At 47.2% G+C, this 16,614-nt stretch overlaps 1 protein-coding gene across 1 annotated transcript in view; it reads left to right on the top strand.

Annotated features, from left to right (window-relative positions):
- The first annotated feature begins 5,530 nt into the window (after positions 1-5,530).
- LOC132240184 (vomeromodulin-like) overlaps positions 5,531-16,614 on the top strand; it is a 30,461-nt gene continuing 19,377 nt past the window's right edge. Inside the window, exons 1-11 of the mRNA XM_059707507.1 lie at positions 5,531-5,774; positions 8,301-8,814; positions 9,128-9,229; positions 10,540-10,695; positions 11,378-11,462; positions 11,813-11,870; positions 12,613-12,683; positions 12,784-12,921; positions 14,377-14,499; positions 14,800-14,867; positions 15,168-15,198. Coding sequence (XP_059563490.1) covers positions 5,531-5,774; positions 8,301-8,814; positions 9,128-9,229; positions 10,540-10,695; positions 11,378-11,462; positions 11,813-11,870; positions 12,613-12,683; positions 12,784-12,921; positions 14,377-14,499; positions 14,800-14,867; positions 15,168-15,198 — 1,590 coding nt within the window. The remainder of the gene's footprint in view (positions 5,775-8,300; positions 8,815-9,127; positions 9,230-10,539; positions 10,696-11,377; positions 11,463-11,812; positions 11,871-12,612; positions 12,684-12,783; positions 12,922-14,376; positions 14,500-14,799; positions 14,868-15,167; positions 15,199-16,614) is intronic.

A 16,614-nucleotide genomic window follows, 5' to 3' on the forward strand; every position in this document is an offset into this window, starting at 1 on the left:
CCCTGGCTCATTCCTCATACCTATCCAGGCAGGAGAGAGCCTCTGCTCCGGCCATGGGGGCCCTCACTCCCCACATGACTCTAACAAGTGCATCTCACTCTGCAGTCTGACTTTGAGTCTCTGGGTTGCATTGGGTGGTGCCTAACAGGGTGTGCAGTGGCCCCATTGCCAGGCCGGGTAGCCAACTAGCAGCAATGTGTAGCCAGTGAGTGGCAAACCAGCAGGAGGTGCTCAAAGAGAAAGCAGCAAAAAGGAAGTGCCCATCAGCCACTTCCCCTTCTGGGAATGAATGAAAAGCGCCTCTTGGCCCACACATACTCCACTTTGACTTCCAAAGCAGAATCCACAGGCCCAACACTGAATGTGGACATCAGTGGGGAAACTGGGTAAAAAGGGAACAAAGCCTACACACAGACATCTGCAAACACGTCTTAAAGTAAATTACTGGCCTTTTCAAACCTCTTCAACATCTATAACAAGGTATATACGCATGCATGGGTGTAGTAGAATGTATCAAACTCTATCCCCCACTGAAAATATAAACTTCAGGGCAAGGTTAAAATGTCTCTATATCTGCCTTCTTTCTGGTAAAAGCATTGGGAAGGATATGTTTTGAGGGTAAAGAAGCATCCACAAAACATCCTATTTTCTGGCTGTAAACAAGGTATAATAGTTGCCAAAATCTAGGTACACCATATTGATAGGGAAATGGTATTAAATCTGAGAGAAAGGTGCAAAACAATTGAAAATACCTGACCCAATGATAAGTAATATTAATGATGATGACAGTTAATTATGGAATACTCACATATGCCAAATATATGCTAATTGCTTTAATCATCATGACAACGCTATGATAGGGACAATATTATCTATATTTTATGGATGAGGAAACTAAACCAGAGAAAATTATTAGACAAGGTCCCCAGGCACCACACACTGAACCAAGATTCACACACACACACATCTGTCTGGCCCCAAACCCTGCGCACAGAAACTCTTGCCTTCCCCAAAACACTGGTTCATCACCTTTACTAAAACACAAGGCTCATCAAAAATCTCATGAGAGAAAGATACACATCACATGATCTCACTCATTTGTGGGACATAATGAACAGCATAAACTGATGAACAAAAATAGAACCAGAGTCACAGAAGCATCAAACAGACTGTCCAACCTATGAGGGAAGGCAGGGGGGAAGGGGTGCACCTTGGAAGAGATCAACCAAAGGACTGGTATGCATGCATATGCGCATAACCAATGGATACAGATGGGAGGAGGAGGGGAGTGCATGTGCTGGGGAATGGCCGGGGAGAGGTCAATGGGGGGGAAAAGGAGACTTATGTAATACTTTTAACAATAAAGAATTTAAATTTTTAAAAAATCTCATGAGAGATATGTACCCTTAGAAATAAAAATTAACCCAAAGTTTACATACAACTCCAGAGAATTCAGGAACACAGATTTATCCACTGTGAAAGGCCCTGTGAACACCCAATACCAACAAAGATCTGAGATTGATTACACCAGAGAAGGAAACCAAGGCAGGAGTCTGGAAAGACTGCTGAGGGACCTAGAGAGGCACAGACAAGCATATACACAGATAAAGTACAAATGCGTACACATATGTGTGCATTTCATTTAAAAAAATAAAATAAATAAAAACAAGGAAAGGTCAAAATTCTGATGCCTCTGTCACCAGGACACCCCAGCTCAGCTGGGCTATGGTGACACCTTCACCCAGAGGCAATTAAGAATTGGTATCTGCGTTATCACCAGCAACTGTGATCCAGCCAAGCCTTGGCCAGCCTTGAAAGGACCCTCCCTTTCAAGAGTCAGCAGTCAAATCACTTGGCACTTAGGGCTTGACAACAAGGGAGCCCCAGTGCTCAGCCTGCTAAGCCACCTTCTGAGAAACCGCTCATGTGGGTCCTGGATTAGCAGAAAGAAGTCAATGGCTGCCCCACCTCTTAGGGTTGAGGGAGAGAGAAAGAGAAGGAAGCAGGAAGCCCCAAGGGGCCTTCAAAGGCTACATCCCGGATGTGCCCCGCCCCACGCCTGGAGTAGGGCTCATTCCTTGGGTCCAGAGAAACCATTAGCAACCATTAGCAAAATCAAGGGCCACACCCACTAATGGGTGTCACAAATTTCAACTAAAGGATCACTCACTTTCTCCCAAATGTCCAAGAAAAATAAGATCCAGGACAGTTGGGTTTTGTCCTCCTTATCATCACGTGTAAAACCCATGGTTCTAGTCTCTGGGAAAAGGTCAACTATTGTTTGTTCTATGCATCTGACATTTCAGCAAATCCCAAAATGGGGCCTTTGGCAACCAGAACTACACTTGAGGTACAGTTTGAGAACCGCAGTGGGGTTGGCAAGGGCCAGGCAGCAAACATGCTGAGCCTGCTTGAAGGCAGGAACCCAAACCAATGCCCCCTCTTCAAGTGAGCAGAAGCAGACATTAGCCACGCTCTCTGTCAAAATCATATCCCTCTCCCACACTCTTGCTTTGTAAAGCTGTGATACACCACACAGCAAGATGGTGACAGGATGCACAAAATCACAAAGATCCTAGTGGTAGGAACTGAACAGATGACTGAGAACAACCTCTTAAATAGGAGAAAGCCTGAGGCCCAGAGAATGGGCTCTAGAATTTTGGGAGCCATTAAATAAAGAACAGGTGAGAGGAAGCCTCACATAGAGACTGAAATTTCTAAAATAGAACTGAAAGGACAGCGGACATCTGAAAACATTTCACTCTCATCCCAGAGGCCCTCTGGGAACGGAACAGGGCTGAGGAATTTATGTAACAGCCATGTTTACAATCCCCAGGCCTGTATTCAGGCTCTCGGCCACTTCAGACACTGTGTACTTTCCAATCCTCCTGCGTCCATCACTTATTCCTAAATCTGTGCATGTTTGAATATGTCCTATCACACACACCTGATGTAAAATATTACTTAACAGGGAAACACCCTATCCAAAGTGACCCCATGCCCTCTCCCTCAGGTCCCCACCCTTCAATTGGTCACTCAATACTGAGTGCCAACCTTGGGCAGGACCCAGCACTGGCACCTTTACTAAAGGGCTCTCAATGAGTTGGCACCTGCTCTACTCTGCCATTCAACCAGCACCCACATAACTCAGGGATAACAGGCCTTTGAAGATTTAAAATACGAAGGGGCAAGTACTTGGTCGGGCTAACCCCTCTGAAAAATTTCCAGACACCATGAACATCTCTCAGAAAGATAATGGCAAATGTCACAACCATTAGCAGGTGCTGATCTTGGAAATCAGCCTGTATCACGCCTCCCTTATCAGCACACCTGAATGGGGTCCCTTCATGTCTGATCACTTTCCCTAGAGACGCTGGTCTATAAATGAGGGCTGCAGCTTTCCGTCCGACAGTCCCAGCAATAGCAGGAGGAGCGGCAGCTTCCGGAAAAGGTCGCCCATCAACACCGACCCATCGACACTGGGCAAGGTAAGAACTCACTAAATCAAGTTCACAAAAGAACGGGCCGAAATTCGGAGGTGGAAACAAGCTAGGACAGTTCATCAGAGGATGATCACTAGGGTTTGCATTTAGAATCTCTTAATCCCCTCCCTACTAAGCCACACAGCACTCTGCCTAGCACAGTAGGTGTCACAATTGCTGGTTATGCAACTGCTTTTAGAAAAGGGGGATTTGTTACTGGGACTCTCCAAGGGTCCCACTAAAGACGATGTCTAACAATATTGCCATCAACTCAGTCACAGGCACAGAATTTTATTATTTTTTCCTCACAGGACACTTACATGTCACCTGACACAGTAAAGGCCAATTTCACACAGAGGAGGGTAAAATCAGAAAAATAATGAAATGTGATGATTTTTTTATAACACCTAATTGGTTCAATGTGAAGGATTGGCACTGGCTTCTGATTATGTCCTTCCCAACGTTTCTGCAATAGCGATTCTGCTGATGATGCTAAGTGGCAGGCAGCTAGATCTGGGCAATGCCTACCTACCCATGGCAAGAACAAAGGTACCCAAGTCTGATTTTTTAAACTTGCCTGGATAAAAAAATCCAAACACAGAGAACCTCCAAAGTCTACTTGCTTCACTGAGGGAAAATTCCCTAAGACACAAGCCTCCATGTTACCCAGGATTCTCAATGACAGCCAGACTTTGAGAATCATGGTAAGGGAGGAACCTGACAGCCAGGAAAGGAAGTGATCTCACTGAGTGAACAGCTGAGCTCAGAGTCAAGTGGGGCTTTCCTCTCTGGGAGTGCACCCAGCTCTCTGCCTTCAGCTGGAAACAGCAGTAATAATACTACCTTAGTGCCTGGACTTGCTGGGAGGATTGTATAAGATGTTGTAGATGTTAGCACAGTAACAAGTACAAACACTGACCAGTATCAATAAGGATATATGTACAGACACATCCCATGCAACAGAGGTAGAGTTGAGACTTACACATTTATACAATCACATCAGTTATGGCTGCTCAACCCCAGCCAAGAGGAAGAGGCCATGTGACCTGTGGTCAATAGGATCACCCATTGCCCTGCACACAGAAGAGACCACAGAAGGTGGATGGCCTGGTTAACTCGATCATTCATTCCACACTGGGAGCCCAATTTGTGCTGAGAACTAATACAACTGTGTGAACTGGCTCATGCCACCATCAAACCAGACCAGTGCTCTCCTGAAACAGAAGAACAGGTTTCAGAAGACGGAATAACCCTGAGATGGTCTCACTCACAGGGGGATGGCTCTGGCCTCTTCAAACTGAATTAAAATCCCAGGACAGCCCAAATACCAAAAGAGTGAAGAATGCCAAGCCTGGGAATGGTTGATGGGGTGGTTTAGTCCTGACCATGATAATTACGGGGGGGGGGGGGGGCAGGGCTGGACAATGGGCACAGGCAAGCCTTAGTGCCTGCTCTATACAAGTTCCACCATTTGAATAAAGAGGACTCAAGCCTTCCCTCTCAGGGTTGTGCAGAGAGTTTAAAGCAGCTGATATCCATTTTCCATTCACAAAGGGATGGCACTTGGTAAGCTCACACCAACAAGGACACTGCTATACGTTCCCTGACCAGAAGCAGGGACCTTGACCACTGCTGGAGAGATAACATTTGTAGCTGGAGAATTCAAAACTCTCCAATACCCAAATGGTAACTCAGACCACTCCAAGGATGTTTGTGTCAAGAGGACTGGCAGGAGGATGTGGGACGCTACCCAGAAAGCCTACAGTAAGGGCGAGGCCTATACTCAAAGGGTGCCCCCAGCCCATAGACATCTTTATGCACAGGTCTACAGAAATGACAGAGAGGCCTTTCCTCCAAACATTGACTGCCGTGTGCTAGAACGTTGCCCCATGAATACAGTACACATACAATATCTGCAATGTGAATGTCACCCTCGTAATGAGGTAGGATCTTGTGTGTACATCCAATACAAACATACTGGCAGCCCTATGGTCCATTGAAAATGTGGTGTCTGACAAAGCCTTCATTTGCAGATATCAGCCGCCAAGATGCTAACCCTCTGGGCCTTGGCCATCACACTGGCTGTCCAGGCAGAAACGCTTGACCTGCTGGCCCCACCTACACTGCTGGGAAAACTTCCTGTCGAAAGACCCCTTCTACTACCTGGACAGTTCGGCAGATCTCCACCAACTCCAAACGGTTCTTCATCTGTAAAAAATCTATTGGGGACTTCAAATCCTGGCTGTATCCCCGTGGCCAAGTACTTCATGTCTAGCAGCAAACTCAATGACTGTAAGTAAGAACTGTTTCACCTATACACCTTTAACTTTGAAACCCCTCACACATGCTTCTCATGTCCAAGGCTACTTACTTATACCTTTTGAACAAGTGGTTTCCAAAGAGGAGGTGGTATCAGAATCACCTCAGGAATTTATTAACAAAATAGCTGCCTGGGCCCCACTCCTGGACATTCTGATGTAGCAGTACCACAGTAGTACTGGTTTTCTAATAAGATCAAGATGATACTGAGGCTGCTTGTCCACACATTGGGTAGAACATGTCAAAGCAAGCTTAGAGAAGGGAGCCCTTGGATCCAGCAACCGCTCTATTTGCCTGCCTTTTATTATGACTCTTATCACCTGAACACTGCCAGGAAATCTCAGAGCTTCTCAATGCTGAGCCACAGATCTCAGCACAGACACTCATAGGTGCTTAAAGCATCAACTGCTTGACCAGGAACCAGGACATAAGAAATGCGGGCCCACGTCCAAACTCCTTGGCCAGATTTATGCTCACCAAGCTCCTATATCACGCCCTCCCTGAGTCTCAGCTTCCTTTAGGAGATGTGAAATTTTGTCCCCCAGTAGTCTCCCAGGATCTGAAGGCAGAGGAGTCAGGAATTGCAAGAGACTCCCTTTGAGAACAAGAAGGGAATAGGATTCATCATCAAAAAAAATGCAAGAAGGAATGTCCTCATGGCTACTCTTACCAGCCTTCTGAAACCTAGGTTGGCCTTCCAGCATGATAGGACAGGTGACAGAGAGACACGCGGCAACTGCCTACTGACCACAGTGCCCAGCCCCACAGCTCACCCACCACTAGGAACATATGCCCCACTCTTCTGACCATCCTACCTTGTTACAAAATATTCCAAATGTACAGAAAAGTTCAGACAGTGGTACGAAGGACAGCTGTGCACTCATTAAGCAGTATATGGTGGTGATGGTGATGGTTAATTTCATTGTCAAATATACAAAAACCAAGAAGATATACACAGCAAACACCTTTGTAACCAAAACCTGCATTAAGAATAAAAGCAGGCATAGGGTTAAAGGCCCCATAACTCTAACTGGGCTGCACATCCTTCCCTCCTCCTCTCTCCCTCCAGAGGCCTCGGGCCTGATTACTTTTCCCACACCATTTTTTATATTTTACAACACATGGCTACTTTTTCTCAATCAAATTAAAAATTTGCACCACATGTTATAAAGTTTCCCCAAAGGTAGCCAGCTTGCATTGTCTCATACTTATGTTTCTAAGGCGATTCATCCATGTTATAATGAGAAATATTAGCCCATTCGTTTTCACTGCAATATTCTACCTGATGAATCCTCCATGATTTACATCAATTTTGTTCTTGCCCAATTTTGTGCTACTCTGAGCAATGCTGACCAAAATACTCTTGTGTGGGTCTGGAGGTTCACATGCGCAATAGATTCTCTGGGACACATACCTGGGCTGGAGGTGCGTCCACATCACCCCACACAGGCAAAGGCCCTCCAGACTGCAGAGCCTGGGCATGGGAAGCAGCAGCAAGGCCCCAAAAGCCATGGCCTACAAGCTTCACAGGGGCTGGTACTAACAGACTTCTTCCTCCTGCTACTCTACTGGAACAAGAATCTTGTCCCTCAGTCCAATTCACTTTCCTGCTAGGCAGCCAAGGATGACTGTCATCCAGGTGAGACAGCTCTTCTGAGTTCCTTTCTCCGGCCATCAAGGGCAGCATGATATGATAGGACCCTGTGACTTCAGCTCTGCTACTTGGCTCTTGACCCTCCTTCCCTTCCACACCTTCTTCTAGAATTTGAGTTCTCCCTGACTTGCTTCTGTCCAGTGTGGAGACAAACCCATGGTTAGCGCCTCCTCCACCCTGATGATAATGCTACAGGAGGATGCTGCAGAGCAGGTGCAGGAGGTCTAGTAGAGGCAGCCTGTCAAAGGTGGCAGGACCTCCCATGACCCACAAGGGGAAAGGAGGCCTCCAGAAGGGAAGGGACTTGCAGACTCGCCCAGATGGAGAACAGAAAATTCCAGATCTCTCAGCTTCACCACCACTTCCCTCAGATGCCTCCTACCCTACTCAGCATTTCAAATGGCAATCACCCATTTCATCCTGCACCCAGTGACCCACAGTAGGTTCTATCATGCATCCATGGACAGCTGCAGAGACTGGGGCTCAGGACACTCAGCCTTCAGGGGCAGAGCCTGGCCTATATTAAATTCTAAGTTACTGGGCTCAAAAGCAAAACAAGGTCCTTTCATTCCATGCCCAAGTCACTTCAAAGTAACATGCCCAAACCAGGCTACCCTCAGGAAGGTGCTATTAAATATTAACTTTTAACAAGGAACTGGTATATTTCTCTGTCACCACGCTATCCTCGGGGTGAGCAGAAGCAGGGATTGGTATGTCTAGGAGACATGATATAAAGTACCTATGGGCCCCACCATTCCCCAGTGCTGGCTCTCCAGTGGGAGGGTTCCTTTGGCTGAATTAGCTGTGCAGCTAACAGTAGAAATGTGTCTCTTCACCATTTTCAGATCTGAACACCACCCTGCCACCACAGATTGAGAAGATGCTGATGTGTGCGGATGTGGATCTGGCCGGTGTGCTTGGGACAGTGTTAGACACAGTGTCCAACCTGGACGTGCTGTCTCTGTTAGACCTCTCTTCCTCCCTCAATATCCTTGGCGACAGTGGCCTTACTGGTGTCCTGGGCAAGGGGAGCAACAGCAAGTCCTCAAAGTCACCATTGCCTTCACTCTCAAAAGCCACTGATGCTGTCAGCAACCTGCTACCCTTGGCCCAAGGAGCCCTGAGCGGCCTACTACCCAACACTGTGGCGAGGGAGCCTGCAAAAAAAGCTGACCAGGACTCTTCTCTTCTCTCAAACCTCCCCCTGCCCCTGCCCCTGCCCCTGGGTGGTGTGCTCAACAAAGTCGGCGAGCTCAAAGAATCCGCCGAGGGAGTACTAAAGAGTGCGGTGCCAAGTGGCATCGATGATGCACTCTCAGGCGTGCTGGGAAATATTAACGTGAAAGATCTCCTGATAGGGTAAGTGCTTCCTTGCCCCTAAGGTACGGCACATGAGAAAAGTGATATTTGGGGATACTGAAGTTCAACCTCCTACAAACCCATGGAAAGGGACAGCCATGTTTGCACAAAGCAATATTCCAGCTCTGTGTCCTTTGGGGGGAAATATGAACAAGATTTCTTGAGCATAATGAATGGGGTGGCTAACAGGACTGGGCCATCCAGGGGATGGATGGGTTGGTAGGTTGTTAATTGGCTGCTTCAAAGGCATTTCTCCTGCTGCTCAGGTTGATTCCTTGAGTCAGGACTGACCCTGGATGCTGTCATTTTGCAGATTAGAGGTTCAAAAAGCGACTGTGGAGAACATGATGTTGACCGTGACAGATGATGAGATCCTCGTTCAAGCTGTGACTACCGCCTTCATAGGTGGAAAAGGGTGAGCCTGTCTCCAAATCAGTCAACTGAGTTGACCTGGACAACACCCCGAATATCCAGTATCCAAAGGGCCAGGCAGGGACAACACAGAGAAAGGCAGGATGTCTGAGGATGGGGCAAATTAGGCACTGGGCACAGCTGCCCCTCTCCTCCAGCCCAGAGGACCGAGGAGGAATAATGACTCATGGAACTCCATCTTCAAAGAGTGTAAACAAAGCCAGAAATCCAAATTCCTTGTGAAACATGCACATTTCTACAGATGGCCAATGTAGAGAGAAGCCACAGAGTGCACCTCCTACTGACCGCACTGATTCCTGGGAAGTGTAGCTTCCAAAGCACCTGCACTCTCCGAAGAGCAGCAGCCCACTCTCACAAACACTGTCCTGGGCAGTTGGGGGAGACAGATGTTTCATTGCACTCCAGAAGCTACCAATGCAAACATGCATGCATGCACATGTTCATTCATCCACCTGTCATGTACTACCCTGTACCAGACACCATGCTGGGCACAGAGGGAGGAAATAAAAGTGGGCCCTTTCCTCGATGAGAGTCAACATGTGAGAGAGGAACACGTTCACAGGACAGGCCCAGGGCACACAGAAAGGCATGAGAAGGGCAGGAACACCCCCGGGAGGACTCCTTGGACTAACCCACAGCACTGATCTCTCTCACTGACCGAGCTCCATCCAGGCACTTAACTGAGGCACTCAACTTCCAAAGCCTCTTGACAGCCTCATCAAGAAAGCAGTCCTGTCTCAAGATTGGGAAACCAGTTGAGACACACAAACTGCTTATAAACCTTGCTCAGTGTCACACAGCTGACATGTGGCAGTGACAACACCTGAATCCAGGCATCTGCCTCCACAGCCCATGTCTGTGACCAACACCATTAGCAGTGGTAGGAAGGGCCATTTGTCTTCTTCCGAGCATGTGGCGTTAATAAGACCGGGTGTGGTAAATGGTGGGTTTTTCTGACGCTGTCACTCACACAATAGACAGCTGGGGTGCTGGGCACAGAAGTGAACCTGTAATGGGCATCCAGTTACAAGGTAGCCTGGTGCCTCTAGGAAAAAAAGACTTCCTGAAGTTTGGTCAGGAGAGGGATTTTCCAACGTTTATGGAATGCCAGCCTCTGAGTCCTGTGTACAGGGGATGTTCAACCTTGGGTCATGCTCATGAGAAAGCACCAGACTTTCCCTCCCTCCAATAACCTGGACAAATTCATGAGGCTGACTCCCAAAATGCCTATCACTTTGGCTGAGCAACATCTTGCAGCCAGGTCTGGTTTCACCTCTATCTTGTTCTCCACAGCCTGTTAGGACCTGTAATCAGCATACTGGGATTTCAAATAAATGGCGATGTGACTCTGAAAATTGGTGTTAACACAAACGACACCCAGTGTGTCAGCCTCCAAGTCCAGGACACGGTCATCAAGGCTACGAAAGTGTACCTTCAGTTGGTGAAGACGTACGTGAGGCCATTTTTCTCATTTTCTGGATCAACTTTCCGGTGTGCTAGAATGTTTTCTTATGTTAAATCTACCTAGAACTCCATTATGGGATGCACCATGAATTATTTAACCAGTCCCTTATTAAATAATGGGTTTTTTCCAATTATTAACTTTTATACCCAATACTAATTAGTAAAGTCCCAGAAAAACCTACTCACCAAACTGCACAGTATCTGATGGATAATTTCTCCTTTTTTTCAATATATTTTTATTGATTTCAGAGAGGAAGGGAGAGGGAGAGATAGAAACATCAATGATGAGAGAAAATCATTGACCGGCTGCCTCCTGCACACCCCACACTTGAGATCGAGCCCGCAACCGGGGCATGTACCCTGACCAGGAATCAACTGTGACCTCCTGGTTCATAGATGGACGCTCAATTACTGAGCCATGCCAGCAGGCTGAAGGATAATTTTATCTGTGTGAAACACTGGGTCAGATGTCCGGCTTTGGTGATTTTCCCAGGTATCCTCACTTCTTCCTTCATGACTATAATGAAGGTTGAAAGGGCTCAGGTGGTTGCAAATTGTAAGCAGCAGGACATCATTGCAGCTGTATCATCAATGGGTGGGTTATCTCCAATGTGGGACAAAATCCAGAAATGCAAAATCACACAGCTCTCCACCTGTATCTTCCCAGGGTCACAGATACTTTGCCTCTCCCTGTCCCTCTGCCCTTGGATGATGTCATTCCTCAACTGCTGACAGTTGCCATGAAAGAGAAAGTAAGTCATAGGAAAGGGGCGGGCACCACCACGAAGGTCTATGTCATTGGAGGGAAGCCCTTTCCTCAGATATGGCCTGATGCTGGGAGAGACGTGGGGAGGACACATCAGCCTTCAGGAGTCCAGAGGCTGGGGGATGCAACATTCCCTCTGACCCCAGCAGTGGGATAGGACAATGCTCAAGCTGGCGGGGACAGGGGGAGAGGATGAGTTCTGCCAAAAAGAAGGCCAGGAAATAGAAGAGGGAGAAGGGAAGGAGGAGAGGGAAGAAGGAGAAGAGGAGCTGGGGTGTGGAGATGGGTGGGACGGCTGCATGTCCTCTGCAAAGCTAACTGGTGGTTAATTCACAGATGAAAGAATCAACCTCATGTGACATTGACCTCGGTGATTTCCGCGAATGCAAGAAGTGTGAGTACAAACACCTGACTTCCCTGGGGCTGCCCCGGTCAATGCAGGGAGACGGCCAAGCCCCGTAGGAATCCCGCTGGGTGACAGACAGAAGATGGGGCTGTGAGCTGCAACACTGGGTACCTCCAAGCACCCGACCAACTCCTGAGCACACTCAGGGCACACAATGTGGCAGCCTACCTGCTTCTCCCAATTACTGAGACTCGTTATCAGGACATAAAGGGAAAAAAGCCCCTTAGAGGCTCGGTGTAGCTCCCCAGGCCCAGATGGTTGGCAAAGTGCACACGTGCGTGGAGCCTGAGCAAGGAGCAGTCCCAGGCCCTCACACCAGGGAGGCTGAGAGGCAGAAATTCCTTCTAACATCCCTTTACATAACCAAGGTACAGATGACAGGACTTTGTCAGGCGGCTGCCATCAGGACAGCCAAAGCAGGAAATTGGTGATATTTGTCACGTCGTGAGGTAGACAAAGCATGGGACCTGGGCAGTAAGCCTTTTCCTCCCCCTGGAGGTTTCAGCACAGCGGGGGCAGGGCTGAGTCCTCATGTCACCTTCCTTCCTGCAGCTTCCTCCTAGGCTCAGGAGAAGAAGCCAGTGTGGCACCAGCTTTTTGTGTGGACTGAGGGCAAGGATGGTGTCACCCTGGTCCCTCATCTGGAGGGCAGAGCCAGGCAGAGAACCCAGGGCCGGACACCCGCTAGGAGTCTGTCAGGTCCCTCTAGGTTCTCTCTTCTCTCCTGCAGCTACTGGCTTGTTCGAGTACCAACTTAAAAGTTTCCAGCTATCTGAAGAAGGTCTTTCAACCCTCTACTGTGTAAGTGTTCTTTGCTCTTAAGATAAGTTCTGCAGGAAAGCTGGAAATTGATGTTAGCCTCACATGATGGCATGATGATTTTCTGTTTTTCTCTCTCTAGGCCTCCTTTAACAGAAAAGTCCTTCTGCCTGGAAGCCCCCTTTCTCCAAATCCTAAAAATGCCAACATTTCCATAACTATGTCTAACATAATGCTCAGGGAAATCATCACCCTCAGTGCCAAGCAGAGCTCCATCCAGGTAAGCGTCATCACATGGCTCCTGGCACCACTCTCCTCTTTGCTTAAGCCTAGTCTATCAACCTTTAAGTCTGAGGAGATAGAAATGGCTTCTGGGACATTCTTCGAGAGACAAATATGAGGAAATGGGATACACCTTTTCCCTTTGGATCGTTTAAGTGGATCCAGGTTTACATCAGGGAAAGCAGAGGGAAAGGGCACCAGAGGACAAATGCTTTCTGAGTGCATTCTATGTGCCAGGTACAATGCCAGTTGTCTTTACATAATTAATGACATTTAATCTTCACAACAGATCTGGGAAGTAGGGATTCTTATTCTCATTTCTCAGATGACCAGCATGAATGAAGTAACTTACCAACAGTTACAGCATGAGCAAGGGAGTGGGTTTATCCACCTGTGAGGTATTCAGTTGCTCCCAGTGGTAGAAGGAATAGTATCAGTCAGTAGTTATAACAAAACTAGAGGCCCAGTGCATGGATTCATGTACCGGTGGGGTCTCTCGGCATGGCCTGCGGGGACCCGGCCAAAACCGGCAGTCCAACGCCACCTGCCACTCCTGCCTGCTGCTCCCGCTCATCCCGACCCTGCCGCAGTCAGTCCCGATTGGGAAAGGCTCCTACCGCCACAGCAGCGCTCACCAGCTGTGAGCCCTGCATCTGGCACCCATCAGTCAGCTGAGCGGCACTTCCACTGTGGGAGCACACTGACTACCAGGGGGCAGCTACTGCATTGATGGTCTGCCCCATGGTAGTCAGTGCACGTCATAGCAACCGGCTGACTGGTCAGTCAACCGTTCAGTTATTCGGTCACTTAGACTTTTATATATATAGATAATAATCACTGAGTACTATCTATGTGCCAGGCTCTGTTTCAAGCAATGTATAATGTATCCATAACAAAGCCTCCCAAAATAATCAAGTACAGAGTTGTCTGCCACTAGAGCATAGAAATAAATGGGCTTTAGCCCTAGCCTGCTTGCTCAGTGGATAGAGCATCAGCCTGTGGACTGACGGTTCATAGTTTCAATTCCTGGTCAGGGCACATGCCCGGGCACATGCAGGAGGCAGCCAATCAATGATTCTCTCTCATCATTGATGTTTCTATCTCTCCCTCTCCCTTCCTCTCTGAAATCAATAAAAATATATTTCTTAAAAGAAGGAAAGAAACAGGCTTTAAATTGAATGAGAATTAATAGAAAAGTAAAATTTTATCTGTTATATGCACCACTGTGCTTCTGAGAAAGAAAAAGAGATAAACAGCAAGGTCTGGAATTAGACCCTGTCCGTGTGGTTAGATCAGCCATGCCAGCACCTGGCTAGGTGACTAACTCATACTACAGGATCAATAAATATTTGAATAAATGAATTGCATGAAGCATGGGTGTTTCATAATGGAGCATTCTGCAGTTCTTCTCCTTCTCCTCTCCACACTCTAAATGATGACTTCTTTACAACAGATGAATAACCTGAATACATACATCACCAGAGTATTCTATGCCAGCCTGCCAGACAACCAAGTCCAAGCCATCTTCTGGGTGAACGTGGATAAGGATGGTGAGAGCTTTGCCCAAGGGCAAACGGTGAGTGCTGAGTAGTAACAAATCAGGATTCAGTTACGAGGAAAAAAAGAGTGTTCGATGGGGGGAGTTACTACCATAACCCTGAGGGCCAAGTGCCTGGGTGACCCTAAGACACGGGGCATCAACCAGGCTGGGGGGCTCAGCTGCCAGGGGAGAATAAACAGGTTGTCTCCTAAGATCAGAGAGTCTCCACTCTAGTTCTGACCTGTGGCCTTGTTGGTCATATCATGATGTGACATGTTTGCTGAGTAGCCTTGGTCAAGGCATTATTTTTAACTCGTTTGTTTTATATTAATGCAGAAGATACTCGTCTCCTATGATTGCAAGATTTTAAACGGCAAATTGGTATCAGACATCAAGATTGTAAGGTACTGTCCATTACTACAAACTCCTCTTGACATTTGTCAGTATAGAAAGCAGTATCAGAACTCGATTCAGATCACATGAGAATAATGGACAAGTCCCTTGGGAAATAGTTGGATAATTACAGAGAACTCAGAACAAAATTTTACCTACATGCTGTATTCACCTTAAATTTGCTTTTTCTGTATTTAAAAATTTATAGGTGACTTTAATAAGGAACAGAGCTAATACTTAAACTCTGTTTTAGAATTAATTAATATTTTTTATTTGAAAATAATTTTTCCTTGTACTTTGTTTCCTAACAGATTTGAACACAGCATGAAACCCCCTGAGGCTGTAAGTTGATTAGATTTTCAAAATATTTATCTAAGACACATGAGAAATTATTTTAAACCCAGACACTTAGTGACACAGGGACTCTAGAAAGGGAACGGTCACACAGACTAGGTCACAGACGCAATGTGGAGGAGGGCTGCGAGCTCCAACGCAGGCCCTCTCTGGGGAACTCGTAAAATTGGTTCTAAATCCATTGCCGCAGCGCCACATCAGTCAGTCACCTGAATGAAAGCCCAAAATCCGTGTTTCAGTGGGATGGGTCATTCTGACACACCAGGAAGTCTTGGGTTGGTCCACTGGAAAGATGAAAAGATTATCTAGATTCTAATCTTCCTTCGGCTCATGGGAGTTTCTTAAAACATGTCCAATCTCCCATGGCCTCACCTTTCCCATCAGAGGTTTTCAACCCATGTCCTACCAAGCAAGCACATGGATCACCAGAGGAGAGCTTGGGGGACAGGGAAGTGGGAAGAGTGAGGGTAGCACCAGTGACTAGGCTCCAGGCACAGGGGGGGAAACTCACAGACGATTCACCAACCAACCCCATACTTAACACATTTGACCTTGCACACGTTCATACATAGCATCATCCAACAAACATTTAGTGAGCACCACTATGAGCCCAGCTCTTAAAATACAACTCCCTAACCCCAGGAGTGACCCTCTAATTTAAGTGGAAAAACAGAGACAGATTAAGAAAATAAATAAGCCAAATCATTAAGGGACTGGTAACCACACATTGGGTGGAAGCACACAATGGGCACTGAGGTGAACAACCTTGTCACTATGTGTGAACCGTCTGTGTCCTATATGTCAGTCCTGAGATAGTGGGGGGTCTATCAAGAGGCAAACTCTGGGAGTCACTGCAAGCCCAGAGTTCTTTCATCTCATTGTTAGTGGGGAGGCATGTGATATGCCAGGCTCTGTGCAGTGAAAGAAACATAGAAGGCATGGTCTCTGGCCTCATGTAACCACCTACCTGACAGGGACACAGACATTTATGCAAATAGCTGAGCATGAAGAAGATGGTGGAGGAGAACCACCTGGGAGGGCAGACAACGGGTTCACTAAAAAAAAACAATGCCTGAACTCAGCTTTGAAGGAGGAGCAGGAGTTTAACACAGACCAAAAGTGTGTACCGGGTAGAGGAAACAGAATGTAGAAAGGGTAGGCAGCAGGGACTCATAGGCATGAGGAGGAGGGGACTGCAAAGGAAGGAAGATACATGGAGCATCAGCAGGGAGGACCAGATCAGGGAGGGACTTGGATAGGACACAAAAGAGGAAGCATTCAGCAGCAACCAATCCTCCCCAGTCCTGACCTCAGTGTTTGTCCTGAGGGCACACAGTTGCACAGCTATGCCTACCGCAGTGCCTGGAACATAATGAAAACCCAATAAACATGTATTGGGAATTA

Source organism: Myotis daubentonii, chromosome 8 (genome assembly GCF_963259705.1).
Source record: "Myotis daubentonii chromosome 8, mMyoDau2.1, whole genome shotgun sequence".
In the NCBI taxonomy this organism is placed as follows: Eukaryota; Metazoa; Chordata; class Mammalia; order Chiroptera; family Vespertilionidae; genus Myotis; species Myotis daubentonii.